At 38.7% G+C, this 14,804-nt stretch overlaps 2 protein-coding genes across 5 annotated transcripts in view; one reads left to right on the forward strand and one right to left on the reverse strand.

Moving 5' to 3' along the window:
* Positions 1 to 4,272, forward strand: part of RNF17 (ring finger protein 17) — a 57,169-nt gene extending 52,897 nt beyond the window's left edge. The window contains exons 35-37 of the mRNA XM_080376082.1: positions 434 to 569; positions 1,862 to 2,051; positions 2,412 to 4,272. Of these exons, the coding sequence (XP_080232208.1) occupies positions 434 to 569; positions 1,862 to 2,051; positions 2,412 to 2,510 (425 nt within the window). The 3' untranslated portion in view covers positions 2,511 to 4,272. The remainder of the gene's footprint in view (positions 1 to 433; positions 570 to 1,861; positions 2,052 to 2,411) is intronic.
* A 297-nt stretch (positions 4,273 to 4,569) lies between these two features.
* The window catches only part of CPAP (centrosome assembly and centriole elongation protein), a 31,852-nt gene continuing 21,617 nt past the window's right edge, over positions 4,570 to 14,804 (reverse strand). For all 4 annotated transcript variants that reach the window (XM_080377210.1, XM_080377212.1, XM_080377211.1 and 1 more), the window contains 12 exons: positions 14,582 to 14,687; positions 12,681 to 14,295; positions 11,091 to 11,223; positions 10,068 to 10,233; positions 8,848 to 9,087; positions 8,136 to 8,235; positions 7,096 to 7,190; positions 6,277 to 6,375; positions 6,025 to 6,165; positions 5,829 to 5,913; positions 5,614 to 5,734; positions 4,570 to 4,979 (listed from right to left, as the gene is read on the reverse strand). In XM_080377210.1, coding sequence (XP_080233336.1) covers positions 4,787 to 4,979; positions 5,614 to 5,734; positions 5,829 to 5,913; positions 6,025 to 6,165; positions 6,277 to 6,375; positions 7,096 to 7,190; positions 8,136 to 8,235; positions 8,848 to 9,087; positions 10,068 to 10,233; positions 11,091 to 11,223; positions 12,681 to 14,295; positions 14,582 to 14,687 — 3,094 coding nt within the window. In that variant the 3' untranslated portion in view covers positions 4,570 to 4,786. The remainder of the gene's footprint in view (positions 4,980 to 5,613; positions 5,735 to 5,828; positions 5,914 to 6,024; positions 6,166 to 6,276; positions 6,376 to 7,095; positions 7,191 to 8,135; positions 8,236 to 8,847; positions 9,088 to 10,067; positions 10,234 to 11,090; positions 11,224 to 12,680; positions 14,296 to 14,581; positions 14,688 to 14,804) is intronic.

Here is a 14,804-nt window from a genome sequence, read left to right on the forward strand (position 1 = left end):
ATTGCTTGTATTTGGTTCTACCAACTAGTAAAATTCTGGTTGGGGTTTTAGGCAGCATCTGCCTTGTGTCCTCCCGACTGTTGTCTGTTCTCTTCCCAATTGATACATTTACTGAGATGTGCCAGTGAGTCAAAGTTGAAGTTTTAACATTAAACAGTTTGGATCACAATCTTTACCAAGCAATTTTCTGTTAATCACCGTGTGAAGTAGAAAAACTACTGAAATCGCGTACTATGATTGTGAATTGGCCTTCAGAGAGAACTGAAGGATGCATACAACAAAATAGTAGCATGAATTCGAGAAGGAACAAAAAACTTAATTTCACTTATAAAGTAAAATGGACTTTTAAGTTCATTTAGTTTGTACTGCACTGTGGGTCTAGTGGGTGTTTTGGGATGTTTCATAGTGGTTTGGGTTTTTTTTCTTTTTACAGAAATACCTTGCCTTGTAGAATACTGGGATGGTTTGTGGTATAGAGCAAAGCTCCTCAGTGTTGAAGAAGATGAACCTCTTACGATCCTGGTTCAGTGTGTTGACTATGGTAGTTTTGCAGTTGTCCCAAGAAGCAGGTAAATGCATAAGACAGAAAAGCATGTACATTGTCGTGTGTGTGTATGTACACACTTATATTGTAAAATATGTACTTAGAAGAAGTTGTACAGATTTTTACACTTTTATATAAACTATAGACATTTATAATAATTTAGCATGAGGCTTCAGTTGGAGAGAAAGTTGGTTGACCAGCTAAATTTCTGTCGGCAGGGTATGGGTTTGTGCACCTGCTTCTCTTTCTCAAGTTGTTCTGAGAAGTCCATTATTATAATCAGATTTCTCCATCATCTTCAGGTTATTTAATCTGTGAGGTAATAGGCTCAGGCTTGTAATCTGCTTTTGCTGCACCCAAGAAGTTTAGGCAAAATAGGGACTGAGCCCTCCAGGTGTACAAACAAACTCTCTGATCGTGTACAGCTGCAGTCTCACAGAAGACAGCTGGGGAATAAGATAAGGGAGTGTCTGAGTGGGACACACCCTGCTCTCTCTGCTTGTGTGCAGAATGGAAGTTCAAATCCCTGTTGTGCCTAGTGCTGAGCCACTCTAGGAGCTGTTCCTGTGCAGACACAGCTAAGCATCTCAAACACCCCAGGCTTTTAGGATACCTTAAGCTTGTCTGAATTTTCTTTCTTGAAATACATTCACTTTATAGCTATATACTGCTCTAATCACATTGACTTGCTCTTGAGTTTATTAGGGAATCTACAGGTCCTTGCTGAAGACAAGGTAAAATAGAGATTGGGGCAGATTTCCTGCTTCATGGACTATGAAGGTCATGGGAAAGAGTGTGTGTTATTTCAGTGTTGCACTTCCTTTTCTGCTTCCCTATTCCCTTGCCACTGGAATGGAAAGATAGAAGAATCGAGACATGATAATATAAAACTAAGGTACTGATTTCCAGTAGTATGTCTGGAGCACATCTGGGTGTAAAGCACTTCGGACCACAAAGGTGGTATCATTTTCCAGTTTTGGAGCCTGCATTGTGAAGACTTGTACTTGCCTTCCTGTACTCAGATCTGTGTTGGGCACTTGCAGCTCCTCCCCAAGCACTAATGGGGACCCAGCGTTCCTGGCAGGCTGAGGGGTCTGCATGACAGTGGCCTGCTTTTTGGTAAGTGCCATGTTGAAGTCCTTCAGAGGGCCTAGCCCTACCTGATGAATTGTTCAGTCTGATATCAGCATGTTATTGTAGAGCAGGGACCAATAGATCTACTACTACATGAACCACTAAGCTGTCCTTATGTCCATACTGACAGTTTAGCTTGATGGGTGGATTGTTGCAGGCAAACATTATTCATTTCTCTTTTAGATTGCGCCGCATACCTTATCATCTGCTGAAGTATCCTGCTCGGGCAATACAAGCTGTGCTGGCTGGATTTAAACCTGCTTCATGTGACAAAAATGCAGAAAGAATTCCTTATGCCCCAGAATGGAGCATGGCAGCATTGTGGGCTATGGTGGACTGTGTTCAAGGGAAACAGCTTTTTGCTTCCATACTTGTGAGAAACACTTTTTTTCCCTCCTGGTTCTTGCTCGGCCTAAAATTCGTAGTAGGACTCAGAGTATTCTGAGTATTTGTTTTACTGTGACACACACCCCCCACTCCACCCCCAGTTTAAAATTTAACATGAAGGAATGCTGATGAAGAGAGAAAATCATGAGGCACTTTTCTTAATCACGTAATCACAATGTTTCTGAGGATTCCTTGCATTAAAACCAGTTTCCTTTACGTAAAAACAGAAATAAGCTTTGTATATTCACTATTCCATTTAGGCAGTGAGTTTAACCAGTAAAGTAACTTTTTTCTGTTGGTTAGCTTGAGATTTAAATCTGTTACTCTGTCAACTTCTGGTTTTCAGACTCTTTCACCAGAGGTCACCATTTCTTTGTATGAAGAGGACAACAGTCTAGTTCATATGAAACTGATAGAGATGGGACTTGCAGATTTGGCTGAGTGACATGTAAGTCCAGTGAGTAGTAACTGAAGAAGATAACTTGCAGATGTGTGGCAGTGTACTCTGTCCAAACAATCAAAATTAATTGTTTTTCTTCATTTTCAGCATTTGATCTCAATATCCAGTGTCAGTGGTTCTCAGATAGATCTGTGGTAAAAATACTCCATGTTTGACTAGATGTATGGATATCCATATGTTAATGAAAAGCTTTACAGTATGTGTTGTCTACAGAGAATACTGGAGACTTGGATTTTTGAATTTGTTGGCTAACTGTTAAGTAGTCCTTTTCCTTCCCATTTATTAAGCACTTTTCTAATTGATGTTACAAGACTATAGTTTCACTATTTCAAGATTCCAGAGTGTTGGGAACATTTTCATTTATCAATCTCTTTTGCCCTTAGAGTGTTAAGTATTGTTCTGTGATATCCTCTTTCATAAAAGTAGATGGAACTAATGTATAGTGGTAAAGAAATAGATGAAAAGCTCATGCTTGGCCCATGTGTTCTAATACCTTGTTAGAAGACTTGGAGGGAAGAAGATAGTTTTATTACTATGATGTAACTCTTGTTTGTTTCAGGCATATTTGGTGACAGACTTTTCCTGTACTAGAGTTTGGGATGGGGAATGAACAATTGGGGGGGGAGTGTTACTATCTTTGTTCTGGAACATGTTTGCATTGCTGCTGTGTTTTCTGTCATGATGGCAATAGATAGGGTTTTGGGTGTCCTTGCACCTCCTTCCTACTCCTGGAGCTGCAGTGTTCATTTGAAAGTGTTGGAATAAACAGGAGCTTGTGCAGCATGCATCTGAAGTCTTGTTTTCCTTAACTGCTATAGTATGTAAGGTTTTTTTGGATGTCTCTTTATTGTACTAGTGTAGTATATCCTTTACATTTAAAGCTCAGTCACCTCTAGGTTATCAAGCAAGAAATATGGACAGGGAAGACTCCACAACCTCTCTGGGCAACCAGTTCCAGTGCTCAGTCACCCTCACAGTAAAAAAGTTTTCTTGATGTTTGGAGGAAAGCCCCTGTGTGTGTTTGTGCCCATACACACATAGCGTTAGGCATGTCTCTTCCCTTAAGATCACCTGAAAGCAGGTGTACCAGACTTACCTCAGTAGTGTTGCGCAGGCATGCTGCAAGGGTAGCTTGCCTGTCTGTACTAGTAGTGGACTTCTAGTACATACTCAGATACTAATCAGACATGTGCTTTATGCTCTCGCAAATACCCTATAGAACTGTTGTGTGCTCATCTTCAAAACATGGTTGGTTGGTTTGTTTAAGAAACAAGTTTTCTTATCAACCATCTTCAAAGGGACTTGACTCCAAATTACCCAAGAGGTGCTATTCAAGATTGCCAGAAAGACCAGGACCTGCCTATCCAGCCACCCAAGCTACTTCTCGCTGTGAGTGAGCATAGAGTAAAAAAGGGCACAGGCACAGTAACTACAGAGCTTGCTTTCACTGAGGAGAAAGGGGAGGAGTAGAGGGGACCAAGGGGAAGAATGGGACTATTTTCAGCTGCGCAAGAGAATGAAACGTTTTCCAGCATCCACTAGAACGGAGAGTTAGAGCAGACTCTCTAGCAGTACCACTTAACTTACAGGTAACTGCAGAGTTTTAAAAGACAGGTCAGCTTCAAAACGTGTTAGGTGCAAGAATTAGATGAGATGACCTGTGGTGGTTTCTGGTGTTTCTTACCACATTTCCAAGTGGAAACTTTTGATGTTCCAAGACTGTCCACCAGTCTCACCAGTCCTAGCCTTATGAATATAGAAGAGCAGTTTAGCAGGCCCCCGAAGTCTGTTCTGTAATGCTGTTGCCTCCTAATAGCAAGATGAAGGAAAAATAGCCTAAGGCTGACTGAAAAGGAATGCTGCCATTCCTTGACTCTCAAGTCAAGATAAGTAAACAGACACCCAGACTCCACAGCCGCCTGCTGCGTTTCACCACAAGAGGTGTTTTCAGCAGCACAGCTTTTTACCTTGAATTGAGGAATCTTCTCTCTGATGTCTAAAAGTACTCTGCAGCTTTTTGATGAATTTTCACTGACAGCCGATGTAAAAACCACCTTTTAATCCACACATGACAGAACACTGAATCAATAAACTACTCAAACACAGAAATAAGAGAAAAATTTTAAAAAAGTCTCTGATGCAGTAACACCCACTGAAAAATAAATTTCAAGAAAACTTATAAACAATATATACACAGCAAGCTTACAGGAATGTACATTATTTTTGCTGATGTGCTAACACTTCAACAGTTTTGACATTACCTACACCTTAGTGTCCATGATAATATTACCATCCTTGTCCTTTACTCTTATTCTGCCAGAGGTGTACTTTGTTTCTTGCTGTCCATTCATGTACACAGTCTTGACAGTACCATCTGGATACTCCCGTCTCTTGAACTGTGATGTGTGTAGTTCTCTCTGGCCATTAGTGAATTCTATCGTTTTGCTTCCATCTCTGCATTAAATAGATGTATGTAAGTATTAAAAAAAAAAAACAAACCACCAAACCAACATTGTAAGGACCATACATAGGCTTAAGCTTAATCTCAAGACATTAAATATGCAAGGATTAAATGAAGGAAGAATAAAAAAAATACACTATTTATGAAAAGGCTGTTTTGTTAAAAATCAGCCCAGCTGGCTGGTACTCAAAAACCTGTTCAAGCAAAACTGACATGACTTCTTTATACTTGAGAGACTCTACTGCACTTTCTCTGCACTGTCTATTGCTGCAACAGGCCCAAGACAAGTTTAAAACAGTGTTTTGAGCACTCCCAGTTATCAGCTGTTGGTCAGACCTGCTTGCCACACCACCTAGGTTCTCACATCTTGTCTAGAATTACATCTAAATCAGTGAAAGCTCTCAGGTTAGGGTATAAGAAAATACGGGCATTCAAGTCTTTATGTCCACAAAAAAATATATCAAAATTTCAAACAGTAAATGCACATTCACAGTACAGCACAGTCAACTGTAAACTTAGAGGAACAGACCTCTATAGTATATAGTGACCATATACTGCCTCTGTCACTGAGCGCTAACTGCTCCTTCCCCACCAACAGGCTAGGGTACCTGGAAAGCCAAGGCTTACCGCTGAATACGAACAATAGTACCATCTGGAAAGATACTTTCTTCTTGCCCATCCGTAAATAAATTTTTAATTGTTTGATCAGGGAAGGTAATTTCTTTCTTGCCATCAGGATAATGCTTCTCTGAAATGTATTTTGAGACAGCATGCTTATTACATAAATACAGGTACATACATATGGGCAGCAGTTTTGAGGGTTGGTTGGGTTGGATGATTACCTATTTGTCCATTTGAGAACTGCAAGACCTCTAACCCATCAGAGTACGTAGTATGTGTAGTCTTAGCATCAGCATAATAATAAATCTGCAGAAAAAGGTTCAGATTTAATGTAACACAAGAAATTTTATATGTGTGTGTACACGTGCATATAAATTAAGTATTTATGGGAAAATGCAAAAGATACAGGATACATACCACTGTTTGATCAGGCATAACTTGCTTCACATCCCCATTGAAGAAGGTTATAGTTACGGTCTTCCCATCAGAACCCACTTTTTTCCATGTCCCATTGGGGAAAAATATGAGGTGACAGCCATTTTTCAAAACCTTTTCAACCTAAAGAACACATTATAGAGAGGTCAGTATTAAGCCATCACACTCACATCCTCATTCATCTTTCTCAACAGCTGTCTTCTGGAACTGCAGGGTGCTGAGCTCTCATTTTACCTTTCCATCAGGATAAGCAGTTTCTCTCTGTATCTCTTCACTGTCTGTATAGGCAGGTCCAGATGGCAGTGACACACAGGCTTCGTTAGGAGAGGTGTCCTGAAATGACAGTAATCTAAGCATAAACCCAAATGAAGCTTTGTCTTTATACCTTTTTTTTTTTTTCCCCCCTTAGGCTGACAGGTATTTTAGGAAATTAAAGAGTATCAGGGAAGGAACACAAGTATAGGAAGGCACAAACACAATCTGGGGTTTATGCATCTCCTATTATAATTCAACTGGTAAGACAGACTGCAGTAATTGTTCATCTGTGGTCAGCTGCAGTCTGGACTAAAGTGGAATTCACTGATGTGTTGTGGCATAGTGCTCAACTGCCTTAAATCATCCACATCAAAGTATGAAACAGTGGATGAAGTTTCATGAAGTCTGAATGCTACCTACAGCAATTAATGTAAGAATTAATTCAGCTGTTTACAAGATTCTTGCACGGTTGCCCTACATGGAGCATATAAACATCAGTCTTCTTTTCCTCTCTCAAAAGGTAAAAACATTTTGCAAATTTCAAGGGAGCAGGAGGTTATTATTTTCTTTCCTCAGACAAAGAATGTTGCAACTACTAGACACAGGTAAAACACCCTGCACTGACTACTACTACATAGCTGTTCTCTGGTATGAAAATAAAATTGCAGTTTAAGAACATAAAGTGAGTCAACAGCTTCACCAGTCACCCCCCAGATATTAATTCAAGTACAAGTAACTATTGTCTTATTTTAGGCTTTTTCCTTCCCCTTAAAAAACAGATTGGGATACCACACTTACTACCATAAAAGTCCTAGAAGAATCCTCTACTGGTGTCGTCTCAGAGTTGCTTCTGTCACTAGCAGGTCCTGATGCAGGTGTTCTAGAAAGCTTTCCTACTCAGATACATGTAATACAGTTAATTTGGACAGTGAAACTAAAGTAGGCAGGTGTTATATATGAGGTCAAGCTGTACAGCAAAGCATCTACATCTCTTAAGTGCACTAGAAACTGAAAGCAGTACATCTGTGAAAAGCTGGCGTAAACCAGCTGCCTTAGGTATGTCATTGCTTCATGTGTCTGCAAGAAGCTACAGCTGAAGATTCATTGCAACAGGCCTAACACTTGCACTTGCTCTCCTATTTCATCTCTGGATTTACAAAGGATTCCCACAGCTCCCCTGCCCCAGGATCTAGACAGTATTATTAGTTATGCCTTATAACTAATACAACCTGTTAACAGGAACTGACTGGCAAACCTTTCACATGTCTCTCCTAGCGTGCCAGAAAGATTAGCAAACCAGCACGGGCTTCGATTCTGGAACATACTCCTCTAACAGATAACACGATGGTTGCCTGAGCTGTCAGAGGTGTCAAAAAAGTACCCTCCAGTTACTTTCCATATGTGGTTATTCATTAGAAAGAGGTACAGCTGTCAACAGGATTTGCTCCTAGCTGTGAACAAGGAATGCCTGCTCCGGCATTGCCCATAGGATTACAGATCCTGGTAACAGAAGGTTCCAAAAAGACACAGCAGTTCCAGTGCTATCAACATAGTCATCTAATCAGCGCCTGCAGCTTGGAGAGCATCAATGATGAATGCCATTGGGGATTACAGAACTCAGCTTCCGGTACACTCCCGACCACCAAACATGACTGGAAGCATTTTTGCTCTGAGAATGGTCTCATCACAGCTTTCTCCAGAATCTTAACCCTGCAAGGTATTTATCCATATGCTTAAGTCCATTACAACTATTCTCTATCCCCTTTCAAGGTGGTGATGCACTCTTTTTAATACAAGAAAAAATGCACATTAAGAATTAGCTGATTGGACAAACATACCTTTCGCCTGTGAACAGCTTTTGCCATTTATCTTGCTGCACTTCTGTACTGGAAGAAGTGGAGGTATGGTTTGACTTTTTGGACCTCTGTTTGGTAGATACTAGAAGAAAGGAAGTTATTTGTGGTTTACGGGGCATTTATTCATAACTGTTCATACAGCAGCAGCAAAATTTATAAGCCATGTGACATGAAATTTACTGGAAGCTTTCCTCACAAACTACATTTTTGAGATTTAGCAGAAGGGCCTGTGTGACATTAGCCCAAGCTGTACTTTGGAATTCTTCCCCTGTCTGCTGCCTCGCTACCAACAACTGCAGAATGTTGATTTGGTACCAGCAATCCAATATAATAGTTAACAGTTTCAAAACTAAGTATGACTGCTTTAGCCAATGATACACTGCCTGGTTTGCCTGGCTGATCCTTACGGTGCAGAGGTTCACAGGTTAAATCCCACCTATGATTTTTCTCTTACAATTGTATTATTTTGAATTTCTAAGATGATTTCCTCAACAAAATGAATGCTGCCTGTTGTGAGCACTCATAGTTGGAGGGAATGTGACATTAACACAATTCTGCATCTGTCACCACTAGTGGAAACCCAAGAGCAGCAAATTAAACATTTAAGTTGTAGCTATCTGATTCCAAGTTTATGATCCAAAACTCAAAGAGTATTCACACAGAAGAATTTAAAACACCAAGATTAATAACGTACAGATTCTGCTCTTTTTAGAGTCGGCCCAGAATTTTCTGTTTTCCTCCTGCTTCCAGCAGATTCCACTTTCTTCCAGGCTTCTAGACGAAACCTCTCCATAATTTTGATTTCCTCTTTTAAGTCCGTATTCTCATTTACTAAAGCTTCTATTCGATCTTTCAGGCGTCGATGTGTGGTTGACCATTTTACCTCTTTTTGTTTTAAATCTTCCTGTAACTCTGCAATCTGCTGTTTTAAAGCCTTAGAAAAATACACATTTATAAATTAAAGAGGTTTCATTTTTAAATATATTAAAAAACATTAATATTCTAATAGAAATACAAGTACACAAAAAAACGTACAAGAGTGGGAAAAGATCAGCTTGATGGGGCAGAGGGTCAAAGGTAAAAGTAGTTTTCTTCCCTGAAATAGATATTATTTACTTCAGACTACCAACTTTATAAGCTCAGCTTCAATCACAGGAAGTATCTTTACTGACTTCTTGACATCCTTTACACTTAATACATTGGCCAGTACAAATCCACCCGAGACAGAAACATAAATCTTTAAGGCTACCCTTGAGAGGTTCCTTCAAAATAGAAAAACTGGGAGGACACAATCACATAACACACATGTAAATCTGCCTAGCTAGTTATAGCAAATGTTCCTTCAGCCTGCTGAAAGAGGGAAAATTGTAGGGAATAGGGAGGAAAATCCATGCATGATGTTTATATGACTTGTCTGTACATCTCATATACCATACATCCCAACAATGAAGGAACAACCGGATCTTCTTTCTTACATGTCTGATAGCTAAACACCTACAAGTAATAACAAAACGTAACTCTGAAAACTAATCACTACATTTAATGTACAACAGTTATAGACAGAATAAAACACAAGTACAGTTCTACTTTGCATTTTGATCCACTATCATGAATAAAAACTTACAACTTAGTATGAATGACAGTAATTTTGTATCAAAGTTGAAGATCATTCTACCATACTCATGAGCAGTTTCTATTATAGAAACATGACAAAAGTATTTGCTCAAGGGGGTTTGCCTTAAAACCATCAAACAACATCTGGAAGACTGTAGTTCCTCCCTCCATTAGTTCCCTAGTAACAGTTCCCACCCTGAAATCACTTGCAACCCTTCAATCAAATTAGAATTCCGTTCTTGACTGCCTTTAAATGAATTTATGTGTTCCCGTGTGGACTAGAATAATATATTTTTATACCTGAATTTCATCACGTTCTTTTTTATCTGGAATTGCTCTAGCTTCTGTGGTATATTTTTCAAAAACTTTACGCTCCTTTTGCAGTTTTTTAATTTCCTTTTTTTTATATTCTTCTATTTCAGCCAGTTCTTGGGCTTTCTGCTGTTGAAAGTCCACAATTTCTTTCCTATAATTATGAAACAAAGTTGTAGTTTTAGCCCAAAATTACTTACAATCTGGATTTTAAGGAAGAAAATAAAGAGTCTGAATTTTGTGGTCATTTATTCCAAACCAGCATGTTACCCTCAAGAAGACTTAACCATAAATAGTATTAGTTATTTAAGGAGTAAGAATTGTCACACAGTTAAGTGTTTGAAGTCCAGCAATTTCCATTTTTAGATCATCTAGTCACAAAAGTTATCCTGAATTTAACAAAGCTTTTGTTAAAATCTTCCAACATTCTTCAAAGCAGTAGAACACCACTGCCCCAAAAGTACCAGGGAAAAGAATCTGCTGACAGCAGGAGACGACAAATCAAAACATCATCCAGTGACATGATGCTGTTTCCAAAAAAACCAAAACAGACTTTGGTAGCAATAGGTATGCCACATTTTAGTCACCAGAGATAATTATTCTGCTCTATATGTCACTTACAAGTCCCCCAGTTCAAATAAAAATATTCTTAGTTTGTACACACCAACATCCGATCCAAAGGAAAAGCATCAATCATGTTAGCATAAAGATCAGTTCTGAAAGACGAATTTAGGGCTGTGTTATCACTCAGAACAGAAGTATACAAATTCTCCAAGTATAGCCTTTAAGGATATCATATTAAACTAGTAGGGGTTCTTAATATTGTAATTTGTGTGTGAGTAATAATTACAGTTTAATATATACATAGAGCAACAACCAGTTCTGGACCTATGTCTCCACTGTAACCGAAATACGTCAATAATTTACCTGTGCTGTTGGTAACTGGACATTACAATAGTCTGCAACATACTATGTAAGTGAATGCACCAAAACATTTTAACTGAAAATTACCTGATACTTGCCAAGGCATGTTCTCTTTCTTCACGGAGTTTAGTTAGAGTTGCGTTTTCAGCTCTGAATCTCTCTATTTCAGTTTCCAGTTCAGTGAGTCTCTCTCTCAGTACCTGGGATGGAACAGTCTTTCCTGTCAAAGAACAGCCAGATGCAAGTTATCGTAAGTGCCATCTGTAAGACTGAAGTAAACAATTATCATGCACCAGTTAAATAAATAAATCAAGTTATACTATTTTAGATATAGCAATAGTATTGCAAAAATTTCTACTATTCAAATCACACAGAAGTGACACTGTAAAGCACTCTGCACCGTTTAGTGAAGTACCTCAAATATTGAGTACATTATCATCTTTGTAGAACTAAATATGTATTAGGAATTGGAATGTGAAGGGCTTCATGTCAAGCTAGAGAAATTAAATGAAGGTATAAGGGCCAAGCATCAAACAGGACAGTTTATGGTTCTAGGTTTTTTTAAGTTTTATTCAACACCAAAGCCTGCTCACAGCCATCACTAATCTGAAATCTATTGCAGAAGCTGATAATGGGATTCGTGGCCTTTTTTTTCCATCCGTTTCCTGTTCAGTCACTACTTAACACTCCCAGAATTTTAATAGTCTGCTTCTGAGTATGCAACAGAAGAGCCTAAATACTGATACTGCAGTGTAGGTAGTTGCCTCATTCACCCTTAAATGCTGTGAGATTCAATAAAAAACCAGCACCCTAGCCCTCTTCCTGCAAACATCATCTAGCAGGCACGTCTAGACAACCCTACAAAATCAATTCTGCACAAAACAATAAGCAGAAGTAGCTGCTTTCATGTGAACTTCTCATAAAAACCTAAGCAAAATCCTGAACATTCACTGGAGCAGAGTTTGAAACCAAGTGCTCACCACCTAAGAGAGAAAAGATTTCAGTCCTAGGCCACGCCACCATGCTCTCACTGAACAACTGCATTTTTCATGATCTCACATAAACGCATAAAAGCTTCAACAGGAGCTTTAGAGGAGTCCTTCCTGGCTATGACTACATGGTCAAAATCAGCTTGGGCAAAGCAGAAAAGTGAATTCATGTTTCCCATATTGCACATGAATTCTCTAAATACTGTACTACTGTTGGAAAATACGGACAGGGCTGCTGCCTCCTTATATTTTATAAGAGGAAGAAGCTAACCTAACAGTGCACGGCATTACCCTGCTCTGGTACAAACGTAGCGGAAAGGGAGGTACCGCTTCATTTTTGGCATGCCTTTGGTACTTCCCTTCATTTAGAAACAGTGACCCAGAAGCTCCAGATCAAGTTAGTCCAATGAGCTGGCCTGACAGAAAACTAGCCTCCAGGAAAGAAAAAAATTAGAAAAATAAAATAAATGAAACTTTCACTGATTGTACTCATCCTGCAAGCTACATAATTGTTAGATCAGACATCAGACATGCAACCAGGAGAGGAGATGAAAGGTGAGAAGAGAGCCATTTCCTGCAGCAGAAGTCTGTACTTACACCCTTTGGTGTAATGTCAGGTTGCAGCTTAGGTGTTAGAAGGAAAGACTTGTAATATGTCTTCATTTCCTACCAGTTGCTGTTCTCTCACCTCCTGGCTCCTGTTCCACATTTGATTTGATTTCACGCTCTGAATGACAGCCCGCCTTCTGTTTCGGTTTCAGTGAAAGGAACAGCTTCATCATCAAGTTTGATGCGGGAGGTCCATTTGAATCAGTGTCCACTGCAGACTCTTCGGATATTTCATCTCCTCTCTTTGAAGCAACTTTCCTCTTTATTACCTTATCTGGGACAGTTGTGTCATTCTTACTGGAAAAGTCCATCTGTAAAGGTTTTTTAGTATATTTTTCAGGTAAATCACTGTTAACATCAGTTTCATCCAGGTCACTCCATGTTCTTTCATCATCAAACTCAAACTTATTCCTACTTATACAAGACATGTTTTTCTGATGGTCTGAAGCTTTTAGAATCTTTTGCTTTAACAGTGCACTGCAATCTTTGTCTGACAAGCCAAGGTCACCATCTCCATTTTTGCTTTCTTTGCTGATGTCTGTAACAGAACCTCCATAATCAAAAAATTCTGGATCATTTTCCCTATGGCTTATAACGGATGTCCTTGCATCTTCATTTTCATGCTTTAATGTGGTCTCAAATTCACTCTCAGAATCTGTAGTAGTATCACCGCTGCCTTCACCCTTATCTTCATTTACAATCCACTGATTACTTTTTAAAGCAGGAGCTGCTGTCATAGAAGAAGCTGAAAATATTACACTGTCTGTTTTATTCAATGGATCCTTCATTCTAAAAGCTGTTCCTGAATTTGAGACTGTATGCATGACTGCTCTATCATTTATATTTCCCTGTATCATACAGTCTGCTTTTCTATTTTCCTTATTTGTAAGTTCAGCAGCCAGTGCCTTTACTTGCTGCTGTTTTACCTTGATAGGGGTAGAAGACATTCTACGGCCTTTTAAAGTCTGCTGATCTTGAGCTAAGATCCTTTGCACAAATGAAGAATTACTTGAGAAAGATATTTCATCTGCAGCTTGTTCTAGAAACAAAAATTCATCTAATTCTAGATTCTCTTTTTCTTTTTCTTTTTCCCAGTTTTCCAGCTTATTCTGAAATGAAACTTCAAAAGACAGTTCTGAATCTTTTACAGGGTTACCTACAGGACATTTAGAATTAGAAAAGGCACTGGCCAGCTCACAAGGCAGCTGAGGTTTTTCTGTGCCAGGTAATTTTTTTCCGATTTTGCTGGTGTTAAACTTAACAAATCCTACTAAGTTCTCTTTATTTTCTACTCTGTTGTTAATTTCTGATGGGAAAGAATCTTTCATCTGTCCATCATGATTTTTTCCTGGTTGCATTCTTGTTTCTATATTTTTTCCATTGTGATTCCTGAGTACCAGGGTCTTCTGAATAGGACAATGTTTTGCTTTATCAGCATGGTTATATTTTTTACACTGTGCTAAAGGGTTCTCAGGAACCAGTTCTTTGCCAGGAGGCAGGGTTTTCTTCTGTATTTGTGATCCATCTACTTTAATAACATTTCTGTCATCTGAAGCCTTTTGTTGAAGTTTTGGGGTGTTTCTTCCAGGTTTTGTAATATTAGATTTGGCATTAGTGAATCTTGTTAAGCCTTCTCCTCTTTTCAGGAAGGGTCGCTTGATCACTGGTTTTTGAACAGCTGATCCATTTGTCCTCTGAAAAGGGGTAAGGAAAAAGTCAAACATAAAATGTTACACTGTTTCAAGATTTCTTCAAATAAACCCCACATATGACTAGGAGTTTATACACTACATTTCTACTGGATTTCTAAAGACATCTTAAACAAGTGAAGTATTTGAGGCTTACTGTTTCATTTTAAGAACGTGAATATTGCATTCAGTGGTAGCTGTTGATGTTAGAATCTTCCTTGTACATTTTTAAAGCACCTATCACATCTTGGAACAACACATAAAGAACAATAAAGTTAAAAATACAAATAACCTGTAACTTCTGGGTTTGCTCCCGACGCTGCTCTTCTAGTTTTATCTGTTCTTCCAGGAATTCTTCAAATGTCTGTTTCTTTTCCTGAATCGCAGCTTTAATAGGTCTAGTATAATTTAAAAAAAAAAGGAAAAGATCAGATCTTACATTTCTATATAAAATAACTGTGTTTAACATCACTGCTATTCAAAAACCTAAGGTGCAGTTACATAGAAGATGACAA

This window comes from Falco punctatus (assembly GCF_963210335.1).
Source record: "Falco punctatus genome assembly, chromosome: 2".
NCBI lineage: Eukaryota > Metazoa > Chordata > Aves > Falconiformes > Falconidae > Falco > Falco punctatus.